This window comes from Panulirus ornatus, chromosome 10 (genome assembly GCF_036320965.1).
Source record: "Panulirus ornatus isolate Po-2019 chromosome 10, ASM3632096v1, whole genome shotgun sequence".
Taxonomy (NCBI): Eukaryota; Metazoa; Arthropoda; class Malacostraca; order Decapoda; family Palinuridae; genus Panulirus; species Panulirus ornatus.
In genome coordinates this window covers 15879571-15897480 of record NC_092233.1, presented here as the reverse complement: position 1 = coordinate 15897480, position 17910 = coordinate 15879571, and the positions used below count along the sequence as shown (strand labels likewise).

The following is a 17910-nucleotide window of genomic DNA, read 5'->3' as shown; positions in this document are numbered from 1 at the left end:
ATATCTAAGATCTTACATCCTTAAACAGATTCACTTTGCTCTCACTGGAATAGATTCTGCAGTAAGAAGAGGTAGAGACTTGCATTTCTGGCCAGGTATATGTGTAGAGCTTATGAACAATATATCTTCATCTAAGGTCTGTAACAAATTTGGCCTTCAGCAAACAAAAGAAACCTTGAAGTCCCATGAATTTCCATCTAGGCCTTGGTCTAAAGGAAGACTTGATGTTTTTAGCAATAGCAACAAAAATTATTGATTACTGTTGACTTACTCATAATTTTTTTGAATTAATTCATTGGATAACCTTCAGGCTTCAGGTGTTGTGTATGTGCTCAATAGTCATTTTTGTAGGTATGGTATCCCAGATGTATTGCCAGATTCAGGAAGTCAGTTCTCATCCAGTGATTTTAAGATATTTGCTAGGAACTGGTCCTTCAGACATAAATGTCTTCCCATATCATTGTCAGTCAAATGATAAAGCAGAAAATTCTGTGAAAATTGCAAAGCAGTTGTTACTTATAGCCAAAGAGGATGGAAAGGATGCACTGTTGGCCTTGATAGTGTGGAGGAATACACCCACAGAAGGATTTGACTCTTCTGTACTGTACTTCATGGGAAGATCCACTAGAACACTACTTCCAGTGACTGACCAGCTACTACAACCACAACTTTGCTATGAAGTTCTGGAGATACAAGAAAGTTACTGAAACAAGCCATATATTACAGCCCCTCAAGTAAAGATTTGCAGCCGCTGTGGCTAGGTGATATTGTCAGAGGGCAGCCATTCCTAGGGAAGGCAGTATGGAAGAAAGGAAAAACTGTAGGGGAGATGTCACCAAGGTCTTACAAAGTGAAGATAAATGGGACAGAATACAGAAGAGACTGAGGACATCTAAGAAACAAATGAAAATGCTCCCTCCAGTGAAGATGACAGTATGAGTGAAGAGAGTAGTGCAGAGGAGGAAGATATAGGACCTAGGGGACCTGCAGCAAACATCCTGGAGCCATATGCTGAAGAAGCAAAGATACCTGGATGACTATATTTTGCAAACCCAACTTAGGTAGTGTAATTTAGGAAAAGATATTTTCCATCAGATTTATCATCTGGGATTTATGTTTTTCTGGGGGGGTTTTATGTACCATGTTCAAAAGGTGGTAAACTTTGTTATTTTGTGGGGCAAATGTTTGTAAACTTTAAAGAATAGGAGCTGTAACAATATTTAAAGAATATTCTTTAAGCTTCATATAGATTGGGCATGTTATTAATTGTGTTACTGAAAATTACTTTTATTGTATTTGAATATGTAAGGTAAAGGAGTGTGCTTATTATGTCAACTTTGTTTTATAAATTCTTTGGAGATATCAGACAAGAACATTGATGAGAGAGACAACTGGGTGCTCAAAGTAACAGGGACAAAGACTGTGACTCCTTGAAGTTGGTTAAACATTCTTTAAATGTAGCTGCACTGCTTTCTCAAATATATAGTGGAAAGCCCAGTAATGTATTTTCCTAAGGCCAGCCCTTGAAACACTTAAGAAATATGTGTTATTTCGTGTCTTTTACTATATTGAGTCACATTTATTTTAATTGAAATGTGAATCTGATCATTTCCTAATGTGATTGATTTTACTTTTGTCAACAGCCTGTTCGAAGACATGTCAATTGGCCTGAAGAAAGTCGTGATGTGGCATCAGAGGTTCGGAGTTGGGTTGTCAACAAAGGACTGGGAGAGACTGTTTTGCATAAAGCTGCCAGACTTCAGTACCATGTAAGAATTTTTCTACTGTACATATTGTTATGTTTAAACGGTTAGTTATCTTGAGAATATGAATCACCATGTCATTAACAGTTACTTTTTTGATGGAAAGGTGGATACCAAAGTTTGAATCCCAATTATTGGTGGGTTTACTGTAATTTTGGTAACTGATTACAGTATTTCCTTGTAAACTGCTATATGGTCTTGAGTCATACTCTTCTTTGAAAGAGGCTGATGAAATTTCAGTTTGTAATTTATAGGATTGTCCATGTTGAGTTTGTGCATCTTTATTGACTAATGAGTATATTACTATATATTGGTCTGACATCATAACTTTCCCATGAAAACTAAATCCTTCAAATATACTCTACCCATATTTCATCTGTTTTAGTGGTCATGCATAAAGCACTGTAGTAAGGTAATTGTTCTTCCTCCTTAGTGATTCTTTTCTTTAGCCATATTTTTATTGCATTTCATTTGGTAGTCTTGAACAAGTTCCCAAACTTTGCAATGTCTTTTAAGAGTACAGCAATGTCAGATCCTAATATTTCTGTGTTTGAAGTTTGACCTGGAGGGGTTTTGCTTTTGGTGTCGTGTCAGGTAAGATATATAGATGGACAACCATTATTGATGAAAACCCAATTTTAGAACAATTATCTGCTTAACAATCTACTATTGATCTTCCAGAAAGGTCACTTATACCTCCAATCTTGATGCTCTGTCAGTCATAGTTGGTCTAGTATGTTGGCTCTATCTTCTGATTTACTTGTCATCATGTAACTTCTGATGTGGATTAATCTTGGGTTTTTCTTGACTAAAGTTGTATTGTAGTAGATTTTGATAATGTTGATGCCAGTAGATGATACTTAGCATTGTTATTCTAAATACAAGAACTGGTATAGATAATACTTTGGTTGTTCTCATGTTTGTAGCCAAATTCTGAAGAGTGGAATGGGTGAAACAAAGCAAAAAACATTAGGGTGGCAGTGCATGCATTGCTTTCTTGATATTACAAGAAATAACAGAAAAGAACTTGTATGTCTCATCAGTCATCATAATGGAGCAAGGTTTGGGGCTTAGTTATGCTGGTATGGAGATTTGCTCAGTTAACCTTAGAACCTTAGAATGGCAGCCCTCAGAAATGAACTTGTGAGCCTAATGGAGCAAGGTTTGGGGCTTAGTTATGCAAGGATGGAAATGTGCTCCTTGTCATTACTTTTTTTTTATAATTACCTGTTTATGCATTTTTTTTCGTTATGGGAAATGACATACTGAAACTTTGTGCTTTTTTTTTATTACTAACTATCAGCTAGCAGAGGACTTGGAGCAAAGAGAGTGTGATACTCAGCAAAGCCAAGGGCTTACTTACGCAGATGTGATCTACTTTATTAAGCTCTGATAAGATTTGATACTCATTTAGTTTGTGAATCTGCAGTCCTGCCATTAGAGAAGAGATTTATCAGCCAAATAAGCACTTTAGAAGAACTTTAGGGAATGGAAAGGGTAATGTGTTAGTCCTATTTGTGAAGGTTAATTTGTTCATCTTTTTTCTTTTTTTTTCTGATGCCAATGTTACAGTATGTTTTGGAAATTTTGGAAAAAATGGTATAGATCTTCAAGCACACTAAATAACCCTTAAGCCTTGAATTGCAACGCAATGGTATGTGCAAAGAATGTTAACATCTTGCAACATTTTAAAACTCTGCTAAATTTATACAACTGGTGGGTTGCTGTTGTTACGCTGTAGCATATATCAATTCTAAATCTTTGAAGTAACAAGTGATTTTTCAGAAATAGAAGAAAACAAAAAATTATTCACTGGACACAGTGCCAGCCCAGCACACTGACCCGTGGTTAATGCCATCAGGGATAAGGCTTTCCTCTACCTGGGGTTCAAAGCAAAGTGAGAGAAAAATAAAGAGGTATTTTTTTTTAATTTTCCAAAAGAAGGAACAGAGAAGGGGGCCAGGTGAGGATATTCCCTCAATGGCCCAGTTCTCTGTTCTTAACGCTACCTTGCTAACGTGGGAAATGGCGAATAGTTTGAAAAAAAAAAAAAAATATTAGACTGATATTACATTATTTTAACAAAACTTAGAAAAAATAGTAAATTGTGTATATACTGAAATCAGAGCGAGAAAAGATTGTCCTGTGGCAACATTTTACTCCAGATGAGTAATAAAGTCCATTCAATCAGCATAAGGACCAAGACAGCGGTATCTACAAGTTTATTTATCTTAATCATATAAGAAAGCCATCAGAAAAATGGCTATGATGAATAAATTGTTTTGAATAACCTCGTGGGAAGAAGAAATGTAAAATTAACTGAGAGAGAGATAAAGAAAAATTCAGAGTACGAAACTTCCCTGTGAGTTACAGGGCTAAGGAGTAACAGTTCACAGGTCCTGGATTCCTAAACAAATGAGGGTAATGAAAGAGCAGAAGGAAGAGAGGTAATTGATTCACAGAAGAGAAAATAAAGGAAGGAGTTTAGAGATAATGATTTAGAGAGCAAATGAAAAGCCAGACATATGGAGAGAATGAGTGAGGAAAAATTGACAAAGAGGACATATGTGTCAGAGGTGGAGAGAACAAGGAGAAGCAGGAGACCACATTCTAGGTGAAAGGATGGAGTGAAAAAGATGTTGAGTGATCAGGCCTTGAACATACATGTGGGTGAGAGGCGTGCAAGGAATGGAGTGAATTGGAATTATGTGGTATACCAGGGTTGACATGCTGTCATTGGACTGCACCAGGGCATGTGAAGCACCTCTTACCTTTTCATTACTTAATAAAACCACCTCACACCACATATTGTCCTCAAACGTTTCATTTCCAACACATCCACTCTCCTCCATACAACCCTATGTAAATGTAATTGTTACTATGTGTTGGGTTTAACCATTTGTTCATTAAGCATAGTATTGGAAATTGCTCAGTAGATGGTCATTGATAAAGTGACCACTTTGGTTGCTCGTGGTGGACTTCTTTTAAAGTTTTGAATATTGAATTGTGCAATCCACAGAATATTTTTTATTGCATCACTGTGGACCTTGAAAATGCCATTGTATGTTTATATTTCTGATAGGTTGCAGATATGTGTCCTTAGGGTTCCCCCATTGTTCAAGTACAGAAAAATGAGTTCTGTTCTTTAAAACTACTTTTTGTAGTAAACAAAAGTTTCACTTCTCTGTTACCTAAATCAGCATGGGGATACCTGACCACAATTATCACATTCATTGCTTTTGGGTCTTCAGTACTTTAAAGTATGTAAATGAACAGCAGCATGAATTTTTCTGGAAGTATTTGCATGTGTTACCTTATTGTTAATGTAAGCATTGGTATTATATTGTTATTTGATTGATTAACAGAACATTAAATACTATGAATTTAGATTTGAAATGTTATGCATTAAAAGAAGCTAATATCCATGTCCTTTTCTCACCAGGATGTAGTTGTTTACTGTGCAGAGAGTCCAGACTTTGACATAAATGTTCGTGATAATGCAGGATACACACCATTGCATGAAGCATGCAACAGAGGTCATCTGGATATTGCACAGGTAACTTTTTGAAAGATATTGTTGTTTCTCTAATAAGTAAGTTGATTTAGTTGTAATCCAACGTATTATCAGTCAACTTTTCGTTAGTAAAGGGAACCTCACACTAATCTACAATTTGCCCTTTCCTACCAACAAACAAATTTCAGCAGATCTGTTGTTGTGGTGCAAAGTGCCCAAGGCCTCCTTATGTGATTGTACATGAGAAACTTGAGTTTTTAAGTTAGCCTTCAACCATAGTATATTATGGAAAATATGTTAAGGTGGATTGCTGAGTGTAGATGAAATGGAGTGGTATTTGCTCTGTACTTTAAGGTGTCATGAGATCTAGATTATATTCTCTGTGATGAAAAAAATCTATTTGAGGATGTAAAGAGAAGGGAAGGTGAAACCCTTGTTGGATATGAAATGAACGTGGGAGCTGGAGTGGATGGTATTGCAGTTGTTGATTGGTTAGTTAGGATCTTGACAGTATGTATGTATCATGGAGAGATACTTGAGGATTGGCAGAATGCCTGTATAGTGCCATTGTATGAAGGCAAGGGGAACAAAGATGATTGTTCAACCTACAGAAGTATAAGTATGTTGAGTGTACCTGGTAAGCTGGATTTTCTTTTTCTTTTTTTTTTTTTTTTAGGTGAAGGGATGTACAGAGCATTAGGTTGGGAAGGAACAATATGTTTTCAGTAGTAGTAGATGATATATATCACCATGGCTGTTTAATTTGTTTATGGTTAGTGTGATGGAGGTATATGCAAGGGTCTAACAGAGAGGGACGAGTATTCAGTGTGTTGGGTTTAAGGGGGACTGGGAAGTCAGTTGGTTGTTCTTTGTTAATGAAAAGGGAAAAACAACAGAAACCCGGGTCGTAAGTGGGGTGCACAAGAAACCTCTCTCGCCTCTTACAATAGCTAAATTGCGACTGAGGTGGGCTCATGTGGTATGCTAGCATGTCATGCAGTTGCCACTGCTTGTTAAAGGGTGTCAACTTCACTAATGGACTTCACTACTATTAAAGGAGGGGTAAAGTAATTTGTGTCACTATAATTGGAGCAGGCCTGTACACACCAGTTTCATTGGCAGGCTATAGATAGGGTTGTGTGGAGGAAGGTGGATGTGTTGGAAATGAAATGTTTAAGGACAATATGTGGTGTGAGTTGGTTTGATCAAGTAAGTAATGAAAGGGTAAGAGAAATGTGTGGTAATCAAAAGAGTGTGGTTGAGTGAGCAGAAGAGGGTGTGATGAAATGGTTTGGTCACATGGAGAGAATGAGTGAGGAAAGATTGATAAAGGGGATATATGTGTCAGAGGTGGAGAGAACGAGAAGTGGGAGGCCAAATTGGAGGTGGAAGAATGGAGTGAAAAAGATTTTGTGCGATCGGGGCCTGAACATACAGGAGGGTGAAAGGCTTGCAAGGAATAGAGTGAATTGGAATGGCGTTGTATACCAGGGTCAACATGCTGTTAATGGATTGTACCAGGGCGTGTGAAGTGTCTGGGGTAAATCATGGAGAGTTTTGTGGGGCCTGGATGTGGAAAGGGAGCTGTGGTTTCAGTGCATTACACATGACAGCTAGAGACTGAGTGTGAACGAATTTGGCCTTTGTTGTCTTTTCCTCGTGCTACCTCATGGGTGCCTGAGGGGAGGGAAGTGCCATCTCATGTGTGACAGGGTGGCAATGGGAATGGATGAAGGCAACAAGTATGGATATGTACATGTGTATATATGTATATGTCTGTGTATGTATATGTATTATTACAGATCTTTCTGCTGGGATCATCAATTATCATGTTACACAAACTGGATAATGCTATTTTAACGTTATGAGATGAAAGCAAACACCGGGGTTAAATCTCCATATAATACAAAAAATAAAGAGTACAAAATAACAGAAGCACATTGATTGGTTACAAATCATTTACGTTAACACTTCACATTCAATAATCCAGGTAAGATTTCAAACCAGGAAATCTCTTTCCTTTATGACAATTTGACTCTAGAGACATGATTCAAGATACACTTATTCGTTGGACACTTCTATGACAAGCTACAATACTCAATGATACTTGTACCTAAGTGACAAAGGCAGTGCAACACTGTAGAGTTTAGTATGGCACCACATTACACAGTGATTGAAGGCTACGGATTTGAGACAGAGGGGAAACCCACTTACCTGCTGGGCCCATGGGGTAGCTAAGGAATCGTCGCCCAGCTGGCATCAAAGGTTTTTATTGAAGGGAGGAGCGAGCCAGGAGCAGCCTGTCCCACCCTGCTGCCCTAGTCTCAGGTGGGATTGGAGAAGGGTGACCCAGAGTGCCACCCCTGATTGGCTAGATGCCTAAGGTCCAGCTGTGATTGGAGGAGGGTGGCTCATAGTGCCACTCCTAGTTGGCTGGAGTCCTAAGGTCTGGCTGTGACTGGAGGAGGGTGGCTCCCAGTGCCACTCCTGATTGGCTGGAGGGTCTTAGTTCCGGGCCTCATCTTGCCTAAGGCCCAACCTTCTCTTGTCCTGATGGTAACAACAATATGTGGGAAGCTATATTTCCTGATGACCTCCTTTCTTGACCTCAACCATCTGGTGCCTCGGACGGGAGAGAAATGACAGGCCCAAGTGTTGCGGATATTTGGATCGATGGCCCTACATGACCTCTGCTCTTGACCTCAGCTGTCTGGTGCTTTAGGTGTGGGAAAGACGACAGGCCTAAGTGTTGAGGATAACTGGATTGATGACCTGGCCAGGGGAGTGAAACCCATGCCAAGATAACGGAGGCCCTGACCCCCACTCCGCCATCCTATAACATAAAAAAACATCACTTTGACCATAAAGACATAAGGGGCACATATACGAACATGGGGGACACACACATATTCGTAACAGTATGTATGCATTGAAATGTATGGGTATGTATATTTATGTGTGTGTGTGGGCGTTTATGTATATACAAGTGTTTGTGGGTGAGTTGGGCCTTTCTTTGTTCTGTTTCCTTGCGCTACTTCACTAATGCGAGAGACAACGACTAAGTATAATAAATAGATAAAGCAGGAGTTGTGGGAGTTTGTGATAGAGTGTAAGAAAGTAAATGCTATATTGATATGAGTAAAACTGAAAGTGGATGGAGAGAGATGAGTGATTATTGGTGCCTATGCACCTGGTCATGAGAAGAAAAATCATGAGAGGCAAGTGTTTTGGGACCAGCTGAGTGAGTGTATTAGTAGCTTTGATGCATGAGACCGAGTTATAAGTGATGGGTGATTTGAATGCATGGGTGAGTAATGTGGTATTTGAGGGAATAATTGGTGTACATGGGGTGTTCGGTGTTTTAAATGGAAATGGTGAAGAGCTTGTGGATTTGTGTGCTGAAAAAGGACTGATGATTGGGAATACTTGATTTAAAAAGAATGGATGTAAGGCATATGAGTATGAAGAGAGGAAAGTGATTGGTTCCCATTGAATGTCAGTTTGTGGCAGGGATGCATGATGTCTCCATGGTTGTTTAATTTGTTTATGGATGAGGTTATTAGGGAGGTGAATGCAAGAGTTTTGGAGAGAGGGGCAAGTAAGAAGTCTGTAGTGGATGAGAGGGCTTGGGAAGCAAGTCAGTTGTTGTTCGCTAATGATACAGCACTGGTGGCTGATTGGGGTGAGAAACTGCAGTTGGTGAATGAGTTTGGTAAAGTGTGTGAAATAAGAAAGCTGAGAGTAAATGTGAATAAGAGCAAGGTAATTAGGTTCAGGAGGGTTGAGGGACAAGTTAATTGGGAGGTATGTTTGAATAGAGAAAAACTGGAGGAAATGAAGTGTTTTTCAATATCTGGGAGTGGATTTAGCAGCAGAGGGAACCCTGGAAGTGGAAGTGTCACAGGGTGGGGGAAGGGACGAAGGTTCTGGGAGTGTTGAAAAGTGTGTGGAAGGCGAGAACGTTATCTCAGAGAGCTAGAATGGATATGTTTGAAGGAGTAGTGTTTTTTTTCATACTATTTGCCATTTCCCACATTAGCGAGGTGGCATTAAGAACAGAGGACTGAGCCTTTGAGGGAATATCCACCCTTGGCCCCCTTCTCTGTTCCTTCTTTTGGAAAATAAAAAAATGAGAGGGGAGGATTTCCAGTTACCCAGCTCCCTCCCCTTTTAGTCACTTCTATGACATGCAGGGAATACGTGGGAATATGTGTTAGAGGTGGAGGGAACGAGGAGAAGTGGAAGACCAAATTGGAGGTGGAAGGTTGGAGTGAAAAAGATTTTGTGCAATTGGGTCAGAAAACTCTCACATATGTAGAGAATGTGAGATACAATGTAGTGAGTAATCAGTAAATTCAAGGGAAGGACAAAGTTTGTAGACACCACACACAGGAAAATTGCATACGTGGGAAGACTGGTATATCTTACTTGGGAAAATGAAAATTTAAGCTTCCTTGAGAAAATAAATACCAGTATGGGAAGGATGCAGATTCTAGCATCCAGAGTTGTGCAAATTATCACTAGAGATTAGGCTGTGCTTGAAGGAGTATTGTGACAACCACCAAATATCAGAAACAGTGAGATATATCCCTTGTGCCCATGACAGTATAATTCCTTTTTTAAGTCATAGACACATGGCCTAACAGAGGTGGTGAAGAACTGCTAGAGGAGGAGATGACAGGCTTCCCTCATCAGAATGGTCAGGGAAATGAAAGCACTCTGCCAGGTTCAGCAGAGAGCATATTTCCTTCATATATGCTGACACACAGTGACTTGAATAAAAAAGAACAAATAAAATCTCATCCGCTAAATGTGTCAATTGCAATATTTTCAGCCTTTGCTGAAAACACACACTAATTACGGTCTGAATAGTGAAGTATGGATCTCAAACTACAACCTGTGCAGATGTGATAGGACTAAAAGATTAAATGGAGGAATTGGACTGTATTAAGTGGATACTCATATGGCAGTTGAAATCTTGAACTCCTCAAACGATATATTAGAAGTACTTCTTATCAAGGTTGAAAACCCAAATCTGGTCATTACATTAATCTGCAGACCTCCAGTTGTAAAGCTTCAAGAATTTACTCCTCAGAAACCAGTCTCAAATATCCTTGTCTTAGGACTTCATCCTACTACACATTAAATGGATGAAGGCATGAAATAACATCGTACCTGAAACTCCTGACACATCCATGAACAACTGCAAAAAAGAGAGTTACTCATATTGTGTGAAAAGTTTTCCTTCAATCAACAAATAACAAAACCAACCAGAAAAAATAGCACTCTGAACTTAATCTTTATGAATATTGTGGACCTAATATGTGACATTACCATCTCAAATTCCTATATTCTGGTTTCAACCTAATTGAAGTAAAAAAAGTTTGGATGCTAAGCTGCCTAGATAGAACACATAACAATGGAGATGTTTTCATTTTTTTGTGTTTTAATAGGAAATGGATAAAATGGAATGATGTGATCAGTGAGATATACCAGGGCCACAGACTCCATTGGCCCCAGGAAAAACAAAAGTTACTTTGACAGATGGCTTTCAAGAGATGAGTGGGATTTGTAAATGGCAGTATGAATTAGTAATCAAAGAGCCAAAAACCACCTTAAAGATGAATGATCGAGGAGACTTTCATCATAAATGGTAAACCCCTAATGGCACATATGGAGGATATCACCACCTCAGCACAGGATTTTGAAAGAACCATTGAGAACATGCCCATGCACTTAGTCCCAGGCCCAGACTCATGGAATGTAGTCTTCAAAAAGAAATGCAAAAGCCCACAGCACAAGTACCAAGTATCCTCTTGAGAAAAGGTTTAAATTCTGGCATCATTCTAAAGTTTGAAACCAATTCACATCACTGCATTCCATAAAAGTCAAAACAGCAGTCCCAGAAGACTTTTGACCAATAGCACTGTCATCACACATCCTTAAAATCATGAAAAAAGTCATAAAAGGCAAATTGACTGAATTTATAGAACTGAACAATGTACACACCCCAAGAGAACATGGTTTCAGGGTGGGAAGATCTTGCCTCTCATTTGCATAACCGCAACGATAGGATTATTGAAGCTCTTGCAAATAGACAAAATGGTGAATTATTTGATAAATGTGAACATGGTGTCATAGCACATACATTGTGAATGATGAAATAACTGGAAAAATTAGAGATGGGTAGACAACTTTTTAACTGCCAGATTCCAGCACATACTGATATTCCTTGCCATCTCCAGTGCCTCCATGGTAAAAAGCTCATAGACTCTCAAGGAACTGTTCTTCACCCCTTCTGTTTCTCATTCTTATTGCTAATACTAACACAAACACATGCCATAGTTTCACATCATCCCCTGCAGGTAATGCAAGAATAGGTATAAAAATCAAATCAAAGAGGATACTGAAAGGCTACAATGAGACATAAATTAAGTTTCTCACGACATCACATAGTTGCAAACCATGCCATCTCCAGTGCCTCCATGGTAAAAAACTCAGTCCCCCAAGGAATTGTACTTGCACCCTTCCTTTTCCTCATTCCTATTTCTGACATTGACACAAACACAAGCCATAGTTTCATATCATCCTCTGCAGATGATACTGGAATAAGTATAAAAATCATCAATAGAGGATGCTGAAAGCTACAAACAGACATAAACAAAGTCTTTGATTGGGGGACTTTCTCTAAAATTCATAATTACTGTCCCTTGTCTCTTTTCTTTCCCTTTCATAATCCTCTATATTTCAATCATGGCCTGGCATTGATGTGGACTTTAGTCCATGATTAGAGCCTCCAATGTTTAAAGAGAAAAAACTTTTGAATTGAGATAAGTTTCAATCCCACTGCTTTGGAGAAAATGAAGAAATCAAAGACAATACAGAATATTGAACAGGCATAGACACTAATCACAAACTAGTTGAATAATGTGAAAAACTTTGGAGCAATAATGTATAACAGACTAATCTTCAGCAAACACAACAAAATGATTGCCTTATACAGAAAGATGGCAGGGTGAATCCTGTTGGCCTTCAAGATGATGGAAGAAAAAACAATGATGATATATTTCAGGATGTTCATTCTTTCATGAATTGAATAATGCTGCATTCTAATATCAAAATTGTGCAAAATTGGGCAAAATTGTGGTATTACAAAATGTTCAGATATCTTTCACAGCCCATATTATTGTGATAAAGGGAATGAATTACTGGGAATAGCTTAAATCACAAGGCTGTACTTCTTAGAGCAGGGGTTCCCATCCTGGGGTACATGTACACCCATTGGTACATTTACACTTCTCAAGGGGTACCTGGAGGTCAGAGTATAACCATGGTGTACAGTGCTTTACAATTTACACCATGAGTAATGTAGAATATAAGCAACATAGAAAACCCTCATTACAAATCAGTATGAAATCCTTATATGGTCTCTTGCAGATTTCATTATAGAATAATATGAAATAAATATAAACTTATCAGTTTCTGATCCTTAATTTTTAGAGGTACATTGAAACCTGTCAGAATGCCCAATGGATACAGAGGGACAAAAAGGTTGGGGACCTCTGGCCTAGAGCATAGACTGGAGAGGTATATCAACATCTATACCTTGAAAAATCCTAGTGTGGTTTTCAACATCATTTGAAATGACATCCTACTGGTACAAAAGACAAGGAAGACTTAGTTAAATTCTACCTGTGAAATCCTAAGATGCAATGTGTACATAATGAGAGAGCTTAAATATCTGGAGCCCAAGAGTCTAAAGCACCTTGCTTGCCATCATCAGAAACACCCTGGGATGCGCTGTAGAGAGTTTTAAGAGTGCACCAGACAAGTAATTACATAGTGTACCAAACCAGGCAGGCTGTGGGAGCTATGTGGTCCATAGGGCTGTGGCTTCCAACAGCTTGGACCCAGCGCAACAGCATAGGTTTAGCCCGGGTTATGGAGGTAAAAGACCTTTCAAAACCACACTAGGTATAAACTGGATATCCTTCACTAGGCCCCCGAGAACAACATGCTTTTCATTGGGGATAAGTTTTAACTTATTGTATAATGTGAATATGTGGAAAATCCTAGAAGGCATGGTTCCCTTTGTACACTTGGAAATAACATCCTACAGGCACAATTGGAAAGGAAGGCTTTTATGAAATACTATCTCTGAAATTCAAAGGTGCAGTATGCACTTAAAGAGAGAGCACCTTAAACATTTGGGGCCCAGGGCTCTTCAACATCTTTCCTGCAATCATCAGAATCACCATAGTATGCACAGTAGAGAAGATTGAGTGCCCAAGACAAGTACCTACAATGTGCACCAGACCAGCCAGGATATGGGGGCAATATAGGCCTGTGGTCTGCAGTTTCCAACAGCTTGGGCCCAGCCTGGGCTGTCGGGGTGGAAGACCCCAAAGACTTTACTCCATATCCACCAGATACATCACAAATCCTTACACTGTATTGTAATGCTGCTTATGTTATTGTACAAATTAGTTTTTTATATCATTACAAACGCATAAGAAAATTAGAATTTTATAGTGATGGTGTGGATTGCAGGAGAGGCATAGATTTCAATATAATAGAATAGTGTTGATATATGATTTTGGTATTGTGTATGGAGGATAGTCTCTGTGTTCTTGTGCTATGTGTATTTTCTTCTATTTTATGAAATAGCCTATTGTTGAAGTATAACATGCTTATATTTAGCCTTCAATTGTTCATTATTGGACTTCAGGTATGTCTTCTATAGGGTTTTCCAGGAATATAACTTAAGCCACTACCATGAAGACCATTACTATATATATATATATATATATATATATATATATATATATATATATATATATATATATATTTTTTTTTCTTTTTGCTGTCTCCCGCGTTTGCGAGGTAGCGCAAGGAAACAGACGAAAGGAATGGCCCAACCGACCCCCATACACATGTATATACATATGTCCACACACGCAAATATACATACCTACACAGCTTTCCATGGTTTACCCCAGACGCTTCACATGCCCTGATTCAATCCACTGACAGCACGTCAACCCCGGTATACCACATCAATCCAATTCACTCTATTCCTTGCCCTCCTTTCACCCTCCTGCATCTTCAGGCCCCGATCACACAAAATCTTTTTCACTCCATCTTTCCACCTCCAATTTGGTCTCCCACTTCTCCTCGTTCCCTCCACCTCCGACACATATATCCTCTTGATCAATCTTTCCTCACTCATTCTCTCCATGTGCCCAAACCATTTCAGAACACCCTCTTCTGCTCTCTCAACCACGCTCTTTTTATTTCCACACATCTCTCTTACCCTTACGTTACTTACTCGATCAAACCACCTCACACCACACATTGTCCTCAAACATCTCATTTCCAGCACATCTATCCTCCTGCGCACAACTCTATCCATAGCCCACGCCTCGCAACCATACAACATTGTTGGAACCACTATTCCTTCAAACATACCCATTTTTGCTTTCCGAGATAATGTTCTCGACTTCCACACATTCTTCAAGGCTCCCAGGATTTTCGCCCCCTCCCCCACCCTATGATCCACTTCCGCTTCCATGGTTCCATCCGCTGCCAGATCCACTCCCAGATATCTAAAACACTTTACTTCCTCCAGTTTTTCTCCATTCAAACTTACCTCCCAATTGACTTGACCCTCAACCCTACTGTACCTAATTACCTTGCTCTTATTCACATTTACTCTTAACTTTCTTCTTTCACACACTTTACCAAACTCAGTCACCAGCTTCTGCAGTTTCTCACATGAATCAGCCACCAGCGCTGTATCATTAGCGAACAACAACTTACTCACTTCCCAAGCTCTCTCATCCCCAACAGACTTCATACTTGCCCCTCTTTCCAAAACTCTTGCATTCACCTCCCTAACAACCCCATCCATAAACAAATTAAACAACCATGGAGACATCACACACCCCTGCCGCAAACCTACATTCACTGAGAACCAATCACTTTCCTCTCTTCCTACACGTACACATGCCTTACATCCTCGATAAAAACTTTTCACTGCTTCTAACAACTTGCCTCCCACACTATATATTCTTAATACCTGCCACAGAGCATATATATATATATATATATATATATTTATATATCTTTCTTTCATACCATTCGCCATTTCCCGCAATAGCGAGGTAGCGTTAAGAACAGAGGACTGGGCCTTTGAGGGAATATCCTCACCTGGCCCCCTTCTCTGTTCCTTCTTTTGGAAAATTAAAAAAAAAAAAAATGAGAGGGGAGGATTTCCAGCCCCCCGCTCCCTTCCCTTTTAGTCGCCTCCTACGACATGCAGCAAATACGTGGGAAGTATTCTTTCTCCCCTATCCCCAGGGATATATATTTATTTTATTTATTTATTTATTTTTGAAATGTGCATTAAATAGGTGTGTGTGTGTGTGTGTGTGTATATATATTTATTTTTTTATTTATTTATTTTGCTTTGTCGCTGTCTCCCGCATTAGCGAGGTAGCGCAAGGAAACAGACGAAAGAATGGCCCAACCCACCCACATACACATGTATATACATACACGTCCACACACACATATATACATACCTATACATCTCAATGTATACATATATATACACACACAGACATATACATATATACACATGTACATAATTCATACTGTCTGCCTTTATTCATTCCCATCGCCACCTCACTACACGTGGAATAACAACCTCCTTCCCCCTCATGTGTGCGAGGTAGCGCTAGGAAAAGACAACAAAGGCCCCATTCGTTCACACCCAGTCTCTAGCTGTCATGTAATAATGCACCGAAACCACAGCTCCCTTTCCACATCCAGGCCCCACAGAACTTTCCATGGTTTACCCCAGATGCTTCACATGCCTTGGTTCAATCCACTGACATTACATCGACCCCACATCATTCCAATTCACTCTATTCTTGCATGCCTTTCACCCTCTGCATGTTCAGGCCCCAACTGCTCAAAATCTTTTTCACTCCATCCTTCCTTCTCCAATTTGGTCTCCCACTTCTCCTTGTTCCCTCCACCTCTGACACATATATCCACTTTTTTAATCTTTCCTCACTCTTTCTCTCCATGTGACCAAACCATTTCAAAACACCCTCTTCTGCTTTCTCAACCACACTTTTTTTTTTATTACCACACATCTCTCTTACCCTTTCATTACTTACTCAATCAAACCACCTCACATCACATACTGTCCTCAAACATCTCATATCTAACACATCCACCCTCCTCTGCACAACCCTATCTATAGCCCATGCCTCGCAATCATATAACATTGTTAGAACCATTATTCCTTCAAACATACCCATTTTTGCTTTCTGAGATAATGTCCTTGCCTTCCACATATTCTTCAATACTTCCAGAACCTTCATCCCCTCCCCCATCCTCTAACTCACTTCTGCTTCCAGGTTCCATCCGCTGCCAAATCCACTCCCAGATATCTAAAACACTTCACTTTCTCCAGTTTTTCTCCAATCAAACTTACCTCCCAAATGACTTGTCCCTCAACTTTACTGTACCTAATAACCTTGCTCTTATATAAACAAGTCTGTTGGGGATGAGAGAGCTTGGGAAGTGAGTCAGTTGTTGTTCGCTGATGATACAGCGCTGGTGGCTGATTCATGTGAGAAACTGCAGAAGCTGGTGACTGAGTTTGGTAAAGTGTGTGGAAGAAGAAAGTTAAGAGTAAATGTGAATAAGAGCAAGGTTATTAGGTACAGTAGGGTTGAGGGTCAAGTCAATTGGGAGGTGAGTTTGAATGGAGAAAAACTGGAGGAAGTGAAGTGTTTTAGATATCTGGGAGTGGATCTGTCAGCGGATGGAACCATGGAAGCGGAAGTGGATCATAGGGTGGGGGAGGGGGCGAAAATTTTGGGAGCCTTGAAAAATGTGTGGAAGTCGAGAACATTATCTCGGAAAGCAAAAATGGGTATGTTTGAAGGAATAGTGGTTCCAACAATGTTGTATGGTTGCGAGGCGTGGGCTATGGATAGAGTTGTGCGCAGGAGGATGGACGTGCTGGAAATGAGATGTTTGAGGAAAATGTGTGGTGTGAGGTGGTTTGATTGAGTAAGTAACGTAAGGGTAAGAGAGATGTGTGGAAATAAAAAGAGCGTGGTTGAGAGAGCAGAAGAGGGTGTTTTGAAATGGTTTGGGCACATGGAGAGAATGAGTGAGGAAAGATTGACCAAGAGGATATATGTGTCAGAGGTGGAGGGAACGAGGAGAAGAGGGAGACCAAATTGGAGGTGGAAAGATGGAGTGAAAAAGATTTTGTGTGATCGGGGCCTGAACATGCAGGAGGGTGAAAGGAGGGCAAGGAATAGAGTGAATTGGAGCGATGTGGTATACAGGGGTTGACGTGCTGTCAGTGGATTGAATCAAGGCATGTGAAGCGTCTGGGGTAAACCATGGAAAGCTGTGTAGGTATGTATGTTTGCGTGTGTGGACGTGTGTATGTACATGTGTATGGGGGGGGGGTTGGGCCATTTCTTTTGTCTGTTTCCTTGCGCTACCTCGCAAACGCGGGAGACAGCGACAAAGTATAAAAAAAAAAAAAAAAAAAAAAAATTTATATATATATATATATATATATATATATATATATATATA

General features: G+C 39.6%; 1 protein-coding gene across 1 annotated transcript in view; it reads left to right on the top strand.

The window, feature by feature from the left end:
- LOC139750802 (uncharacterized) overlaps positions 1 to 17910 on the top strand; it is a 638860-nt gene that overhangs the window by 578999 nt on the left and 41951 nt on the right. The window contains exons 4-5 of the mRNA XM_071665553.1: positions 1644 to 1769; positions 5206 to 5319. Coding sequence (XP_071521654.1) covers positions 1644 to 1769; positions 5206 to 5319 — 240 coding nt within the window. The remainder of the gene's footprint in view (positions 1 to 1643; positions 1770 to 5205; positions 5320 to 17910) is intronic.